This window comes from Lates calcarifer, linkage group LG24 (genome assembly GCF_001640805.2).
Source record: "Lates calcarifer isolate ASB-BC8 linkage group LG24, TLL_Latcal_v3, whole genome shotgun sequence".
Classification (NCBI taxonomy): Eukaryota; Metazoa; Chordata; class Actinopteri; family Centropomidae; genus Lates; species Lates calcarifer.
Window position 1 is genome coordinate 17,018,599 of NC_066856.1, and position 18,219 is coordinate 17,036,817.

At 39.6% G+C, this 18,219-nt stretch overlaps 1 protein-coding gene across 1 annotated transcript in view; it reads left to right on the forward strand.

Annotated features, from left to right (window-relative positions):
* The first annotated feature begins 4,139 nt into the window (after positions 1-4,139).
* Positions 4,140-18,219, forward strand: part of LOC108885088 (dipeptidyl aminopeptidase-like protein 6) — a 178,952-nt gene continuing 164,872 nt past the window's right edge. The window contains exons 1-2 of the mRNA XM_018679278.2: positions 4,140-4,490; positions 4,592-4,659. Coding sequence (XP_018534794.1) covers positions 4,603-4,659 — 57 coding nt within the window. The 5' untranslated portion in view covers positions 4,140-4,490; positions 4,592-4,602. The remainder of the gene's footprint in view (positions 4,491-4,591; positions 4,660-18,219) is intronic.

Sequence of the window (18,219 nt, forward strand, 5' to 3'; positions counted from 1 at the left end):
AAAGAAAAGAAAAAATACCTTTGATATAAGGTTTAATACACAAATTAAATTAACTAAAATGTATATGCCAAAAACCTTCCCCACATAATCTGTAAACACCAGCTCATCACAGCTTAACTAATTCAAATCAAACTTATTCAGACGTTCCCCTATGAATCTGCAAGTTGCAAGTTTGGAGAACCACAAAAAAATATCTTTAATAGCATTAGGATGCTATCAGGGGAAAAAAAGAGCATTCTCCAAAATGAGATTATCCTCACCAAATATTATTATGCAAAGTCCATTATCTGGCTATGGCAACACAGAAGGCAGCAATCCACATTAATGTTCACAATACACAACAAGAAGAGAGAAGTGCAGATGTAAATCTCAGAGGATCTGCATACCAGAAGGGTAGCAGATCAAGATAATCTCTACCATGTTGATGCAGAGGCTTCAGAAAGAGGATTCCCCTGTGAAAGCCCCACCGTTTTATCAAGGCCACACACTGAATTTTACCTCCTCACTTTACTAAAAGTTAATATTTACTGCTCAAGAGCTTTTTGTGCTGTATTGTGTTGGTAGTTAGATACAAAATCCTTTTTCATATTTACTACAGAATACACCTGGGTGAATGCAACATCCATAAACTAAAGGTGCTGTAGAGGTAGCTCCAACTGATATGAACTATGTTTATTCCCAAAGGCAGGCTTCTTTTCCCTTGACAGTGCTTAGACCTCTGATTTAGATTTTGAGTCGATTCAGCTTCAGCCAGGCTGTTCAAGAAGTTAAAGCTACATTTGTCTCTGCTGTGGACTGAAAGTAAAGTTAATTTTCACCCCTTTGATTCGCACAATTGTGATTGGCTGTCTGAGTTAATCAAATCAAGAGATTTTCTTCCAGAGTTTCTGACTTTTTTGTACATTTTGTACAATTCATCTCTTTGAGTTTTTCTAGACAATGTTTAAGTCTGAAAACCAAAGTTGTACTGCTTGAAGCCTTGTATTTGTTTCAGATAAACCTTGGAATATATGTTTCTGCAAAAGGTACATGTAAAGATTTCTGTGAACTTTTGAAGAGATGCTTGTTGTGGGTCTGTGGGTTGCAGAGGCTTCATGTGGACTTGTGTCAAGGTCGACTGATCCGTCTCCCACTGACCTTGTTCATGTAGCCTGTGTGCAGCCTGAAGAAGCATGTTTTTGCCTTCAGACTGACCCCAGAACTTTCCATGAACTCTTAACATTTCGCTCTGTTAAAACCGATAGCCAGTTTCTTTTAGGGTCACATTTTCAACCCCTCACTTCCTCCAGCGTTTTCATGAATATGACCACTTGCCCTTTGAGCACAGCTTGTTGTCTATTAGCCTATTGTTACATACACCACATTTGCAATTTGAGCACAGTCAGTCAATTCTATGGAGTTATTTTAACTTAAAGTCTCTTCTAAGCCTTTATGATAGGAATACAGTCAAATGTGCACAAATTTCTGTGAACAAATTGGCTTCACGGAGCACCTGCTGAATTCACACTAAAATCTGCACACAGGAAAACATCATAAGCTCTGCAATCAATAAGGCTGTAATGGAGGGTCCCATTCACTGTAGTGAATAGGAATACAAGCAGGTAAAGTACTGTAAGTCAGCAGTTGTGCCAAATGGAGCATAAACATACAGTTAAACACAACAAAAGTAAAGCTCCTCAATGTGGCTTCAAGCTGAGCTTCGACACAAAGCTTTTAATACACACGTCATTTAGTGTACGTTTTAGTTTGTGTCTCTCTGCCTGAGCCCCTGTGGGAAAACCTGGAGGTGAGATGAATTAATGCAGAACTAAGACCTCCCTCTGAGAGGATCTATAGGTCAGAGCTAACCCTGGAAGTGACAGCATGGCTCAAGAGTAGAGGTGAACCTGAGTCTCAGATGTCCTTACCTGTCAGTGGGGGTCAGCACTGTCCTGTCCACATACTGACAACTTCCATGCTGACTGATGGTCCGCTGATACGTTCTGTCAACAGGCTGATTTAAAGGGGAGCAAGTCACCCCGTAACCAGAAGAATAGAGGTCTGATATCCCTGAAACAGTCAAGGTCTGTCTATCAGCACCCAGGAACCTATTGAAGAGTCCTTCACTGAGATAGTGAAAGCTGGCCTGCTCGTGTCTCATGAAATCCACATCTCCAGTGTCATATAATTTTAACACAACTGTAATCTCAGATACCATGTGTGTGACAAAATAAGTGCATGTTGGCAGTGTTTTATAATGATGATGACCAAACATGGATAGATGATTAAATTAAGTTGGTTGAGTTTGTCATAAATGGTCAGACACTTTAAATAATTTGTTAGTGTGCATTTTCATTATGACATTTGTGTTTTAGTATTGTTCTTTATGTATTTTTTTCCTCCTGAGTTATGGTTGTGTAAAGGCTTATCTAGGGATGTGCACTGCACATTAGACTAGCTCAGGCTATAAATATAGTGATATGTACCACTGGTCCTCACAATGTACTTGTCCCTATAAAAACAAACATTAAATGAGTAGCTGGTTATAATTTACTTCAATTCAATATATGAAAGAAGAAGATAATTTGTACTCACATTGTTTACAATACTACAGTTTTCTGATCTTCATGAGGCAAAATTCATACATTCATACTTTCTGGAGGGTAAGAACTTTGTTGTAAATGCATTCAGTATCAAAATGCACACAAAATGTCAAAATTCCTGGTCAAAAGACTTAACTGAAGGAAGATGCAAAGGTTTTAGGTGCTGTAGATGTTCAGATTCTTACCCATCGAGCAATACCACCAGGGAGGCTACAATATTTAACAACATACACATTTCATGACTGAAAAGAAGCAGTGAGAGGAAAAATCTGGACTTTATACATTTTGGTTTCTGTACATTTTCTCAAACTGGACAATAGTAAACACCATTTGAAATGAACTGCTTTTGTTGTCTAATTTAATATCCCTCTGTGGTCATTATCAGCTGATCGTCACATTTAAATTTAGTCATATTTAGGAATATGCACCAGGTGAAGGTAAATACAGGTTGGAATTTATTGGTGCAAATTTCCTAACAAATCTGTGAGAAATCAAATGACACACAGTGAACCAGGCAACTAAAACTCCTATGTTCTTCTTCTGCATCTCATCACTGGGACTGTCTGCAGTGGTATTACAACATCAGGCTCCTTCAAACAACCGCCATGTTCATCATTTTTCTGCTGAGGACAGTCTCAGGTCTATTGTGTTGATGTATGTGTTGCATGAAGAAATATCTTGGTCTTGGTGTAACTGACCTCCAGACGGGTGACAAATTGAAGGAAAAACATAATAGGTGATGCTTCCATACAGGGTACAGCCGTCACAGTTTCCAGCTCTCACCCTGACAGATGTCCACCACCATCAACCATCATCAGTTTAGGGAATGTATTTTAGACAAATCTCTCCATTGAGCAGGATTACAGAAGCTTTTATTGTGGTGATCCAGTACTTTACTTGGACAATTAATGTTGTTTTCCTTTTAATTTGACACCAATCTGTATATATTAAATGTATTTCAGTAACCTAAGCAATCTAATTGTTGATTCCTCTCCACATAGCTAAACCTGAAAAGTGACTGACAGCAGCTCTGCCACAGCTCAGCACCACCCTGTCTGTCCACAGAGCTGTCACACCTCAAAATTCATTTATTATGCTATAATTGAAACTAAATAAATCCACTTCCCTACACTGAGATGATGATTGTAATTGTCACAAATAATTTATCACAAGTAACTGTTGGTGTCACTCATCTTATCTGAGTTTGATAGGGGTCAGTCAGAGCTGGCATTAGGCTACTTTGAGAAGACTGGGAAAAATTAAGTTGTAATGGCGTTTTAATTGATCAGGAAGTAGGGAAATTACAGAGAGACATGCAACACAAACACACAGCATCAGGAGTGGAAACATGATCACTGCTTTATTGTTTTTAATAAACAGATCTGCGCAGTCTAGTATTATGTGTTTCCACATGAAGGATAATTATGGTGCACCTTGCGGTCCCTGTACTGCTGTTTTCTGCTCTGGAGGGGGCGTGCAACGTTGACAGGCTCCTTCCTCAACCACGTGTACTCGAGATGTCAGCTGGGATGCGCTTGCGCAATTGCTGCGCTCGCGCAGACACACACAAACACACCGCTCAGTCAGTCTGCGCAGGTTAGTGTTGAGTTATCTTGGAAGTGCATATTTACAGATGAATTAAAGTGAGAAGATACTGCAAGTGGATTTAAAACAGACAGTTTCACCAGTTGATTTGGTGGCAAACTTCTTAGCGGATTTACATTTTGACTTCGTGACAACCTGCAAGCACTTTGTCTGGAACAACAAACAGAAGGAGATCTCGTTAAATTCTCTGGACTACATCTGGGAAAACACTGAAGCAATTAAATGCATCTCTGAACTGAAACAATCGTCTTTGCAAGCCGATAACGAGGAGCGACAGTCGTGGGGGGATATACGACGCACCAGGTAAAAAAAACAAAACAAACATTCATCAGCTTTATACGTGCTCGACTGCTTGACTCCAACTTTGAGCTTTACACTTTTATTTCATTGTTTTTTTTCCTCAGAAGTTTTCACCATGAACCAAACAGCAGGAGCCACAAACGCGTATCGCAGATGCTCCAAGGGAGGAAAGGTAAGGAAGTCTTATTCAGAGAAGTTGGGATTTGAGGTAAACGCGCAGCTTCGTGCAGCTCTTGAACGCAGCATGGCAGTGATTCTGGGCGCAAGCTCGGGAAAGCTTTGTAGACGCTGTTTTCAGCATGTTGGGGTTATTACTGCGCGTCTGTGTGCTTTGGAGACGTTGTTAAGTCTGTCCTGGATACAATTTATTAGCTGGATTAATCACTTTAATTAATGTGATTGATATTGAGGGCCAGTTTACAAGCACACTGGAAGCCTTGGAGCTAGAAACGCCAATTTTTGTTGTCTACACTGCCAAAGAAAAAAAAAGGCAATATCCAGTATGATCCAGTATGAAAATGATGCAAGACACAGGTGGATTGATGCTCACTTGCAGTTTTTCACATCTTGATCTAATTTTCTGCTCTAAACTCCTAATCAGTAACTTGACAGTCATCTGGCATAGTCCAAGATGAAGACATTGTGCAATACTGCCACTGTTCTACCAAGCCTGTGACCCACATTACCAGGCTGCTGCTGTTGCTGCTGTGTTGGATATACTGTAGTCAACAGGGAGAAGAGTGGGGGAGAAGGGGTTTGAGGATGAGAGTGGAGGTGGAGACAGACACAGAGAGAGAGAGAGAGAGAGAGAGGATGAAAGGAAGGTTGGGGAAGAGAATGTGGGAGTATAGGGGACTGCATGATAGAGTCTTTCCAGTGAAACCATTAGAGGAGAAACACGCTCTGGTGTGTGTGTGTGTGTGTGTGTGTGTATGTGCATGCATGCGGGGGCTGCTCTCATTCCCAACACATCTGGCTCTGTCAACATGCACCGTCAATGGAGATGAAGTATGAAAGCTTATTTATCACCAGCAGCTACGACACATGGAATATCCACAGCAGATTTCCCACTGTTTACTAATATTGATTTTTCAGCTACAAATATTTGGGGTTGATTGGAGTTGATTGGAGAGGTGCTTGGCTCATAGAATTGTATAGAATGATGTGGTAAATGAGCTCTGATGGGCGTGGACATGAATTAACACACACTGTTGCGATGTGTCAGTTAACACTCTCAGTGTAACTGACACTGACAGGTTTTCTCTTTCTCAGTGTGATGATGCAGGGCTTAATAGTTCAAACTGGGAACTAGGGGGATTCACAATAGAGCACTTCTTGTCATGAATTAAAAGCATGAAGAGAGCCTGCAAAATGTAGTATTAATATGTAGGTACAATTTCAAAAGACGACAACTCATATGTGGAAAAGAAAATTTTAAAAGCGCTTACTGTTATAACCACAACGGCAACCATTGTAAAGTGATTGACAGTCAGAGCTAGCAGGCTACTTGTACCCCAAGGGAAGATTTTGCAGTTGTCAGGGGGGTAAGTGGAAAAATTGTTGCTCAAGTAACTTTTAAATGCACAGATTCAGTAAAAATAAATAGATAAATATATATATTATTATATGCAAATTAGCAAGCGAGCATGGAAGTGTAACAGTAAGTAATGGATAGGCTAAATGGCTAAATTAACTAGGCCTAGCTAACAGTTAGGGATAAACAGTTTAAAAAGTTGTGTAATGGCTAAATGGTTTATATATAGCTATATATAGCTTAGTAATGAATAAAGGTTAAGTAAACTGTAAGCTAGTATGGATAAGTGGTTGAAACTGCTGTCTTAAATAAATGGCTAAAGGAGTTAGCTCAAAGTAATGAATAAACAGTTCAGATAGCTAAAGTTAATGGATGAATGGTTTAATTAGCTAAAAGTTAGTAATTGTTAGCTAGTATGGCTAAGTGTTTATAACTGATGTAATGGATAACTGGCTACAAGAGTTAGCTAAAAGTGAGGGTCAGGAATAAACTGTTCAGAAAGGTTGTAATGGCTAAATGGCTGACATAGCTAGCTAGTAATGGTTAAATGGTAGAAACATCTAGCTTCTGCTACGTGAAATGGTGGTAATATTACAAATGCAAACTTGACCAAACTGACATAAACACTGTCACTTCAGATGTATGAAACAATTGCAATATCCACTTTTATATAGTCATTTGTGTTAAATAAAATCTGTTTTAAATTTAATTTGAATGAGCATATTTGAGACATGACGTGAGGTGGTGTTGATGAGGGGTTACCTGAGCTTATCTGACAGGGCTGTGGGATCCACAGGGAACCACTGCCAGAGCAAAATACCCAGCTGTCAGAAATATATATTTTATATCTGCTGTTGCTGTTGACTTGCGTCTTTACATCAGTGTCTTTTGCTGCATATCTGTAGTATTCCCAGTGTTTGTTTGTTCAGTACGGTGATATTGTTGTTCATACTTTAATGTTTGCATTGTGCTTTCACTTGCTGCTTTGGGTGTTTCATCTCTGCTTTCATGTCAACTTTAAGAGAGAGGGAGAAAATAGATTCAGACTAAACACCTCTCCAGTCACTTTTGTCTCCAGACACCAGTGTCCGTTTCATTATCTGTCCTGTGGCCACTTTTAGCCTGCCGGCAAGATCGTCTGCAATTTCAAACTGTTTGTGTCCATTTAAAGCTTTGGCGCTGCAGGAGAATTTCTCTTTGATGAGTCCTTTTTCTCTCTGTGGAGTTTCTATTTCCAGTCATGTTGACAGTCAGCCACAGAGACGTTTCATCGTGGATTAATGACACTCTGATTAGGTCTGCATGTGTCTGCAGACCTCCCAACAGGATAAGCCTCACATGGTCATGGTCATCAGCTTGTGACGAGCTTTGACGGGTTTATAAACACCTGAAATGAGAGGAGAGTAAGTGTGCTGTGTCTTGAGATTATTGTAGGCTATTTTTAAAAGGAAAACCTGACCCTGAAACATTTAAAATGAAACTTTAATCAAGCTTGGCCATGTAACCAGCATTCCTGCACCATGTTGTTTGGTGTTTTTGTCATTTCAATGTGGCGAAATGGAGGCAGAGGCAGAGCATATTTCCACTACAGCTTTATAGGACATTGATTCTGTTCACTGTAAGACCAACAGCTTTTTTCAAGGCTCAAGGAGAATCATAGGAGAGGCAGACAGGCCAGTTTCTCCACTGACAGAAACCTCTATAGACCATTATGCAGTGCAGCGACATCTAGGAGCCAGTGAATCTGCTCCTCCTTGTAGCTTTTTTAGTAATTTTAACCATCTCTCTGTTGCTGTTGTGCTCACTTTTCACGTTATCATTCTATTTACCTGCACACACAACACAGATGGGACTCTCCTTTTCTGAAGGTTGCCCAGAGACCCTCTGGGAAATGTAGTAAATAATTTGCAATAGTAGAGATGAGGCAGTTTGAAGGATCAATGGTATGAACATATAGAAGAAGGAGACTAAATGACAGAGATTGATGATATATAATAGAGCTGCAGCAATTAATCTGCAACTTCTCTAGTTTCAACCTCTCAAATATTAATATTTTCTTATTTTATATTATTGCAAACAGAATATTTTGCCTTCGATAGTGAGGGTTTGGTGGTAAATTTCTATGAAGTCCTTCTAGTTATATTACTTTTAATATAATCCTTAATGTTAAGCAATTACACCAGCACATGGACATGTTGAATAAGACAAGAAGAAAGTAAGTTGCACAAGGAACACAAGGAACCAGATTAGCTGTTGTAGTGACAGTAACGATACTTAATTTGTAAAGTGAACAGTCATTTCATATTCTAGTCATGCACTGCCACCTCTTATTTCATAGTGTGTCTTCACTTACTGTTTGGAAAACCTGAATGAGCAAGGGAAAATAATGCACTGGAGTAAATGCATGATTACAATAGTGTAGTAACTTTAAAGAACCACTAGAGGGCAGTGTGGCACTGCAACATATTTATCTGTCTTGCTTTGACTTAGTGGAATATATTTTGAAAAGTGCATCATTTTGAAACAGTTATTTATTATTACCTCTAATTTAACATCTAGTCTGATTGACAGGGAAGAATAACAGTCCAATGAATACATAATGCATGGTTATGGGAGATATTTTCTTGCCAGGAGCAGCTTTGACAACATGATTTATTTTACTGCCGTAATCCTTTACTGTTTCTTCTTGGCTGAGCTTGATCAAGCATTAACACTGTTTCTGTGATAAGATGTCGTAGGTACACTATTCGTTCTGTTCAGATTGGCTTTAGTTTGGTATCATTAAATAAATGTTGTATTTTGCAGTTTGTAAGATTTCCCACTGCTCTGGGGTAAATTCAGAGCTTAACTCTCTTTTTGTTTGACTCTACAATTCATGCTGCTCCTTTCTTTTGTCTTTCCTTGGTCACAGCAGGCTAGTGTGATTATCTTGGCCCTTGACAGCCCTGCAGTTCTGTGTGCGCACACTAAATCCCAATTAGCTTCCCCCCAGTTTCAGCACCATTTTCAACTTTGCTAATCTCTGCATCTGCAAAGCCCAGAAAATCCCCCAATTCTTCTGATTGCGGCTCATAATGAGAATATGAAAGTTTAATTTGTGTAATTCAGTTGAAAACACAGAAAAAAACAAAACTAAATTGATAGTCCCCTGTGATGAATATGCATATAACTGCTGCTCCCCAATATATGTTGATCACATCACTAAATTTGTCAGTTGGATGTTTGTCCTGTCAAATAATTGGAAATTTCCTGAGGCTTATTTGTCCATCTTATTACTACATGGATTTTTTGTGTGTTTTTAAACTAAAACTCATTTGTTTCTGCAGTTATTGAGCTTACATCAGAATATAAATAATCATGGCACCCAGTTATTCAGTAGAGCAAAAGTGCTAAACGGATATTTCAAGGAACATAGGAGCTAAGCCGAAAGGTACTTGGATTGAGGGTAGACTTCTTAATTACGGTGGCTTTGTTGGCCAACAGCAGGGCAAACACCAGCATGAATGTGCCAAGTATTGATCCCTGCTCTCATTACACTGCAGGCTGATTGTAATGCACAGTTATCACTCCAACTCTCTCACTGGAGTCTATGGAAATGATTATTGATTTTTTTTTACTTTTTTGTACCCTTAGTAAAATGGCAGAAGAATGCCTATCTCAATCATCTTTGCACTTTGAATTTCTGTACTCTCCCACTCATTAGCAGCAGCAATCTCTTTCTCGTCCTGATGACTCTGGAGGACAGGGCCGTGGCATTGGTCAAGCTCAACTCATTCATGCTATATAGTGCAGCCTTTGCAGTATCTTTGCCTTTGAAGTTGCTCTTTCATGCTGATCTCCAAGGCATAAAAGCTGCTGTCTTTACTCTGTCTGGGAAAAAAAAAAACAAATACACCTTGTGCCTCTTTGTATTTGTATGGGAACTTGTTTAGAGTGTACACAATGAAATTACATTTGGAGGCACATCTGAGAGCTCTACCCCTGTGAAATGAATAATGCAACACACACACACAGAGAATAGATTTTCTCACTTTTAACACCAGTAGGTGAAGTGTTTTTTCTTAAATGTGTTGCAGATTGCTAATTCTGCTGTAGTGGCATTTCTGTTACAGTAATAACCTACTGGTGTGTGCACTTAATCATCAGGTGCTGCAGCTGTGCTCTCCCTGCCTGAACTCATATACTCATATACTCATATACTACTGAGGAAATCCTTGAGGAAACAGGAGCTTTATTACAGTATGTCAGCTTGGGAAAACATGCAAAAACAACATGATTGTGACGTGCGCGTGCTTTCACAGTCTAACGCTGTGTTGGTATTATTCAGCTGCAACAACTTGACGGCAGCTCTGTGTTTTCCCGGGGATGATTGACACCACGGGGAGTGTAATTGCATGAGTCACCGAGACCTCCCTGGCCCTTTGAGTGAGCGGTTGGCTCGGCAAAATGCTTGGGTCATGACAGCCCATCTGGTGGCGTATCACAAGCAGTCAACAAGGCCCAACGAGACAAATGGCGCCACAACAGTAAACAGCCACCGCTGGTTGGGAGATAGACACTTGAGCCATATCTAAAATCACAAGCATATCCACTATATGCCCCCAGAGGCATCAGTACCCATCAAACCAGACTGAACTTGCTGCATCCAAAGTGTTTGATTCTGTCAGAACGGATTGTACCACTTCTTGTACTATGTTTATGGAAATATAACACAAAAAAGACTTTAACAAAGAGAAGTTTAAGTAAAGTATTGCAATGTGCTGATGTGCATGAGCTGAGGGCAGGCTGGGTTTAAGTTTGCCCTCTGCTGGATGAAAGAGTTCATGATCTTCAGTGCAAGAGTCTCATGCCTCACTCAGCAAAGTGAGTTGCTGCATAATGAGGCGTCTGAAATGGTAAAACCAGTAAATTAATGATTTCTTGATGTTGAGACTTAAATGGTGTGGTTTGCAGTATGAAGAGTTTAGTGTTAAGGCTGTGAAGCATTTTCTTTTTTAAATGGAAGACTTTTTAGGAAGATTGCACAGACTGTAGCAGCAAAAAAAAATGATTAGAGCTGTTTATAGGCTGCAGTTTACTTCATAAAGTGACATTCTAGGATTGCTCTACTGTCTAATAGAGACACAGTGGGATTTCCTACCTCATCATGTAAGACAGCAGGACCTCAGTTACTCTAAATAACTATAATTTTAGCCATTCCAATCTCACATTGCCTGTCCTTATACATGAAAGAGAATATGAAACTAAAGAATAAAGGTTCTTTTGTGTTTCATTTACTCTCACTGGAAATTCAGATGAAAAAGAAAAAGGCACTCTCTGCCTCTACAGTCACACTGTTTATCCTTATATACTAAACCCACACAAGACTGCTCAGGGCAAACCTATGTGTTGAATGGCCTTGGTCAGATATCCAGAGAGATGTATACAAATAGCCATAAGCCTTCATCGGGTTGTTCTGTCTGTGTTCTTCGTGCTGCTGATATTTTTCACCAGTACTGTTTTCCAAAATGTAAAATAAATGAAATATAAACTGAGCCCTCTACAACATCAATATTTATGGACTCACAAAAATGTATGTCCTTGCTTGTAAAAGTTGAACTGCACCAGGAGAATTATTGATCATGATAAGTAATAGCACAATTACTGCAGTGACTGGATTCTTCATTTTTATTAAGTTTTGAGGAATATACAAGGATATAGGAATATGAGACATAATGACTTGTTAAAAGTGACAGTTATGCAATGTGACAGAGTTTTAAGACCATTATTCACAGTCTTCCACCATGTGTCACTGTTTCAACACATCAACATGTCAGTCCGTAGGTTGTCTATGAGAATGAATACTGAATGTATTATTATTCCAGGACAGCGATCTACATTTTTTCAGCCATTTGGCCTTGGGTGATCTCTCTGTGTGCATCAGAAGCAGTTGTCATACTTAAAGGTCCTATATGTAAGTCTTTGCCATTGCTACCTAGCCAATGTTGTCATAAACAGCTGTTTGCTTAGTAGTCTATAGGAAAACAACATTGTGATTTTAGCATCAAAATCAATTCCTTTATGCGTCAAGAGCTGTCTCCAGCAATGACAAGCATCACCAATGTTTTGCCTCTAGTTCTGTCACTTCATTTCTTCTACTGAAGTTAGCATTCTAACCAGTTAGCCCAGGTCTGGCTGGCCCATCTTGTTACTTTCTGATAGCAACTCACTGCAGTTCCCAGACTGCCCTGAAGAAGTAGAGGTACTCAGAGGGCATATTCTAACCTCTTGCATTGCAAATGCAGCAATGGATGAAGCTTTTGGCAAGCAACCAGCACCAGAGAAAACTTTAAAATGTGATGTTTCATGTCTATTTCAGTGTCAATGGACCAATTATAAAAAGTATGCCCTGGATAACTTGTGCTGCTGATGTGTTGATTTCTACCTTACCTTAATGTAGATTCAGTGTGTGGGTGGAATCTCCCTTTAACACTCAGTTTTGGCAGTCAAATCAATGCACTTCTGCCCAGTATCCCAGTGGGAACCATAACTGTGCTTGAAGTTATTAAACATAAGCTTACTGCGCCTCTCCAGACCACAATGAGTGAAGTGAAATGTGTGGGATGGCTCTGTGAGATCACTGACAGATGACTTTGTACATTTGTACTGTAGGGCCATTTAGCTGATCAAGGACATTTCCTCTGGAACAAAATGCCTCTTTTTGCAAGAGGATTTATTTTCAAGTTACCATTACGCAATCTGACTTGGTCCTTGGTGAAAAATCTATATACCCAGATTATCAGCCATGGCATTTGAAGATGAATCTGAGTTATTTAATATTCTTATTCTCTGATTTATTGTTATTGATCACAGGAAATTTGGCCTATAAATCATATGAGCATGTAAGCACTGACTCTTACAGGCTTCTCGTGTTGTTTTAGTCAAGGTAGAGGAGATGAAACTATTTGAGTTATTGCCAGTGCAGCTACTTCTCCACTTGGATTTGAAGTTATGGTTTGTCTCTGAGAACCTCAAATGTCTTCTTAAGGATCCACAAAGCTGAAAGAAAAAACCTTTCCACATAGACTCGTTATATGGAATCATTTTGGTGATGCCATAATTCCTCCTCTTCTTCATTATAGTCCCATATAAGTGTGTTTCAGGGAATATCTAGGTCTTTGAAATCCTTTTTATATCCCCTCTCCTAAGCTAAGCCTTTCAGCAGTAAGCTCTTGAAGACCTTATGTTAGCTCCTGGCTACCCATGCGTGTCTCTGCACCCTGATGTGTACACTGAGCAACAAAGAAACCTTCGAGTGAAATCCTTTAATTAGAATCACTTCACTTAATTTCAGGTGAAAGCATATTGGATTTGTACATGTTTTGAATGCGATCACTTAATCTCCAGCATGCTTGCAGCGCCCTAATTTTAAGGGGTAGTGCACAGGGAGCAGACTTTTGTTTTTGTCCAGATTTGGTCTATTCTGTGCTATAACAATAAAATGGTTCTTATTTTAGGCCATAGGCTATTGGTTGCGATGTATACTTTTGTAGCCCTATAAGATTAGCTAGCTTGAAAATCTGATTTCATGTCACTATATGAGTTTAAAATGCCACTTTAATAGTGCAGAGACTTTCATTACCACATTTTAAAGTGAATTTAAACCCCTCAATATGTGCTGCAGGTAATCATTTGAACTGAGGCAGTCATTTAGCTATATTTGGCCTGATTGCTTGGCACTCTGTTGGCTTGGCCGTGACTTTACATATTGTTTTCCGAGCTCTGTCCTTGTGTCTCTGCATTTCCAATCTGCAGCCTTTATTGAAATGTATAGCATGGCCCTGCCACAGCCCATTTTCATATAACTCGTGGAGGTGCTTTTATTGACTTATTGCAAAAAGCTGGAGTATAACCGATCGCACAAGCCTCATCTGTCCCCGCGTCCCTGGCAGTTAAAAAGAGATGATTTGTCGTGTTAACTCCCATGGCGCTCTACATTGCCCTAAAACAAGATGCTGTTCCTCTTGACAATGAACATTCGCTGCCTGAACATAAACAACAGTTTTATTGTGCTCCAGTCCGTGAGCTTCCAAATCAATGCTTTGTAAATCATCCTTGGGAGGCATGCAAACACAGATCCATTCTGTGTAGCCAAAACATCTATGGACATACTGGCACATTAATACAGATGGATAAAGAGCACAGGGCCGATGCCATGCACTGTCAGCCAATAATAATGAGTTGTTTTGTGGCGAAATGGCAGAGAATCAGAGACATGAAGGGATCAGTAAAGCCATCAACCATCTTTTCAACTCGATTCAAACCTTGAGCCGTCATTAAAGTTTAACAAAAGCATAATACTTTCTGATATTTCACTACTGCTGAACCTCACCTTGCTGTCTGTTTGTATTCATTTTACTTAATGGGCTTTTTGCCTCCAGAGACAGTACAATCTAAAATGAGCAGCAAGCTGTATACAACAGCAGAAAGTGGGACAGATATGCAGGTGCAATGCTGAAAACCAGCCTACTCAGCCATGTCCTTTAGGGTAACCTGGTTTGGTGTATAGATGAAGACCGGCAGTGCATACAAGTGTGCAGTCTGTTGCATGATATTCCTCAGGAAGCCAATTCCTCAGGGATAAACCTTATAGCATCATTAACTCTTCTCTTAATGATAAAGTTAATATATGTCTTAATGAGTGCACTGTGGCTCTAGCACTCTGGAGTTTAAAGTTATAGGCTACTCCGCAAGATTTTCATTATGCCAAACCTCATCTTTGATGCTATTTATGGCTGGCTTTTTTTCAGCATTAGTCATTTGGGGTATTTGGGGGCTGTAATTGCCTCTTTACGTAATGGTTTGCATTGCTAGTGGTGGAATTTGCACTGTATGTATATACTGGACTCGATGCAGAAGACAAAAGCTGGTTCATCCCAAGAAAAAGACAACATTAGATGTAGTACCATGTCAAAAAAACATTGATTAATTGACCAGTGTGTTCAGTGTTTTCTCTAAGAACAAGTTGATGCAATTCATCTTCTCAGCCCATGGTTGGTTACAGTGCATGACAATTGAGGAAATATGTTTTCCTGCAGAGAGGTAGATTAGAAGATTGATACAATTCTCATGTCTGTACAGTAAATATAACGCTACTGCCAGCTTTCAAATAGCTTACACAGACATTTGTGGTTGAAATGCGCTGCAGCCTATGAGCCAAATCTCACAGTTTCAGATTGTGTTCTCCAGCTGCAACTCTGAGTTTCACAATGGGAGGCAAAAAATTTAAAATTGGAGTAAACAGAAATTGCTGCACAAATGTTTTCATAAAGCGTACCATGCTTTTGTACCACTGTTTGATGACTGACCTTAATGTCAGTGTCAAGGAAACTTGTTCCATTCGTGTCCAGATGTGTTTTCTTTATTGTGTAACATATGTTTGCTTTTTTCTCCCCTTAATCGAGTTCCAGTTTCATGTAATATCTCTGCGGAAAGTGTCCACACTTATCGCACACACATAGATCCAGTTTTACTCTGCTATTTACCAGACTTTTTTTTTTCAATTTTTCAGGTATGTACACACAGACAGAATGTGAAATGTGACACTAATTTGCATGCTGACAACGATTTCTAGTGAGATTACACCCCAGCTGATTGATGGCCATGCTGTTGCCCCAGAAACCACCTTGGGCAATGTGATATGACTCTCCCGTTATCAGACACTAAAGCATATTCCTGTAGTTAATCTTCCCAAATGGGCGTTCACGAAAGACATCCAGCATCCGTGGGCCTTGACTGGTAATGAAAGACAGCCTTTTCCAGTAGCACATCCGAATGCAGCTCATTTAAAAGCAGCAAAAATTACAAAGAGGATGACAGGAAGGAAGCTTTGCTGGCGTGTTTCATTATTCATTGATGTAGTGTAGAAACTTCTGTGTAAGCTCAGAGTACTGTATGGCTATATGATAGGAAATTAGAGTTGTTTTGTTTATGTGAATTAATTCTGCTGATAAATTGTAATGTCAGGCGGTAGTGCTGCAGATACTGTATAATGAGAGGCATGAGAGGACAGAATGCTTAATGGCTACAGACGTGCAGATGTTGTTTTGATGATGATTTAATTCCATAACAGCTCCTCAAGGAGGTTTCTGGATACACAACAAAGTTACATGTGAATGAAAAAAAATGTAGCACTACATGGCCAAAAGTATATGGACACCCTGTCCCCTTTTGAGCAACAGTTTTTATGTGAGAGTGCACTGATACACAAAGCCTCATTATATTGTGGAAGAACTTGTCTGGCCCGTACAGAGTCCAGACCTCAACCCCATCCATCCACCACACTTGGGAACTGAAGCCCCAACTGCGAGCCAGGCCTTACTGCCTGACCTCACTGAAGTTCTCAGGAGCAAATCCCTGCAGCCATGCCCCAAAATTGTGTAGAAAGTTCACATACTTTTAGCCATGTGGTGTAAAGACAAAATACATTTTCCACATGGATTTAAGTGAGATTGTCCAGCTTCAAAAACCAAGGTATACTGTTTAATTTAATCAGAAAACACAAACTCAGAGGTGCTGTGAAACTGTGGGCTGTATCTCCGTGATGGATAAACAACCAGGCACGTGCAGGGCACAGCCAACTCCACAGTGCCATCAGTCAACCTTAATGGTTGTTAGCATTACTGAGTGCCCTGGTCTAATCGTTTTACAGTCTGTTGACAGTAGAGTGGGACATACATGTAAATGTTGATGAAGTTTAGATTCAGAGAAGGCCAACAGAGAAGGTACTATCTGTCAAGTGTTTTTTTTCCCCCACATTCCTACTCGCTGTGTGTAATATACGTACAGTAAAATACTGCAAAAGAACCACTGAGAAAACATTGACTCGAGTCATTTGCAGATACTGTTTAACGACGCTGCAATCGACTGCTTGCTGAACCCCTCAGAGCTTAGCAACCACTAACTTGGCATGACAGGTCTGTCAAGCTTCTCCACGTGTTGAAGCAGTGTGCATGCTGGCTGTCGTAAGCACGGTGCTCAGCATTTAAAGAGTTTGGAGGAGTGTTTTTTTTTAGCCTTCTGAAAACCAAAAACATGAGCGAGGAAGTGTATGGAATGAATTCAGCACTGTGTTAGTCATGTGTCTAACATGAACATTTTTTGTCCACCAGCATCTGAAATAAAGATGTGAGGCTTTTGAGCGGTAAAGCGGTCCCTATAATCAGTATAACGCCACGTGTGTCATGCTGGAATGGGAATGCAGAAACAGTAAACTAAACTAACCATTTGATTTTGGATGTCCATATGTGTCAAAACAAACTACTGCTGCTTCTGCTAGCATTGCAAAGTGCTTCATAGTCAAAAAATAAGTTCTTCTGTGGAACTTGAGTCACTGATGTATTATCAACCATAGATAGAGTAAACCATGGATGAAATCATGTATTGTTACTTTTAGTGACCCTCTGAAATGAAAATTCAGTTAAATCATTTTTAAGTATTTCCCTGTGAGGAAGTAAGCATAACTGTGCTTCCAGCCCCCTTTTAAACTTTTTATATGTTAAACAAAATAAGAGCACAGTATTTTTACATATTTTAAAAGGTGTCTGGAGGGGAACTTAAACGACAACTTCCATTAAAAGTTAAAATAAAAATTTGTTTGTAATAACTTATGCATGCTGTCATTGATTTTCTTTTCCATGTTCACATCTTTTGAACTGCTGAAATGTTGAGTTGTGAGGCTGAAGCCAGATGATGTGCAGTGTGAACATCGGCATCATCCTGTCCCTGAGCAGAGCAGTAGCAGGTTAAAGTGATGAATCTGATCCAAGTTCCTGACAAAAGCCTGCTGTTCAAGGCAACTGTTCCATTAATATTCAGATGTGCTTACCGACTCTATCATGGGGTGGAGGGAAGCAAAAGTCCCCTTAAGTTGGAAAATAATTACAGTAACTTTTCCACCTCGTGCTGCCAAGTGCTACTGAGAATGGGCTGACTGGGAGGTACTAATACAGTTTACAATTTACTGTATGTCATGTTTTATTAGGGTGTGTTAAAGTCAGTGCATTCACAGAAATTGGACTTTAAAGGATCAGAGTGGTTTTCACCTACAGCACAGTTTCTGCATAAAAACTCAAATAAAAGAGCAGAAACTGCTTTTCTACAGATGAACTACTAAAAAAACACAGCATACTAGCATTTTTCAAACCAAACAGCACATTA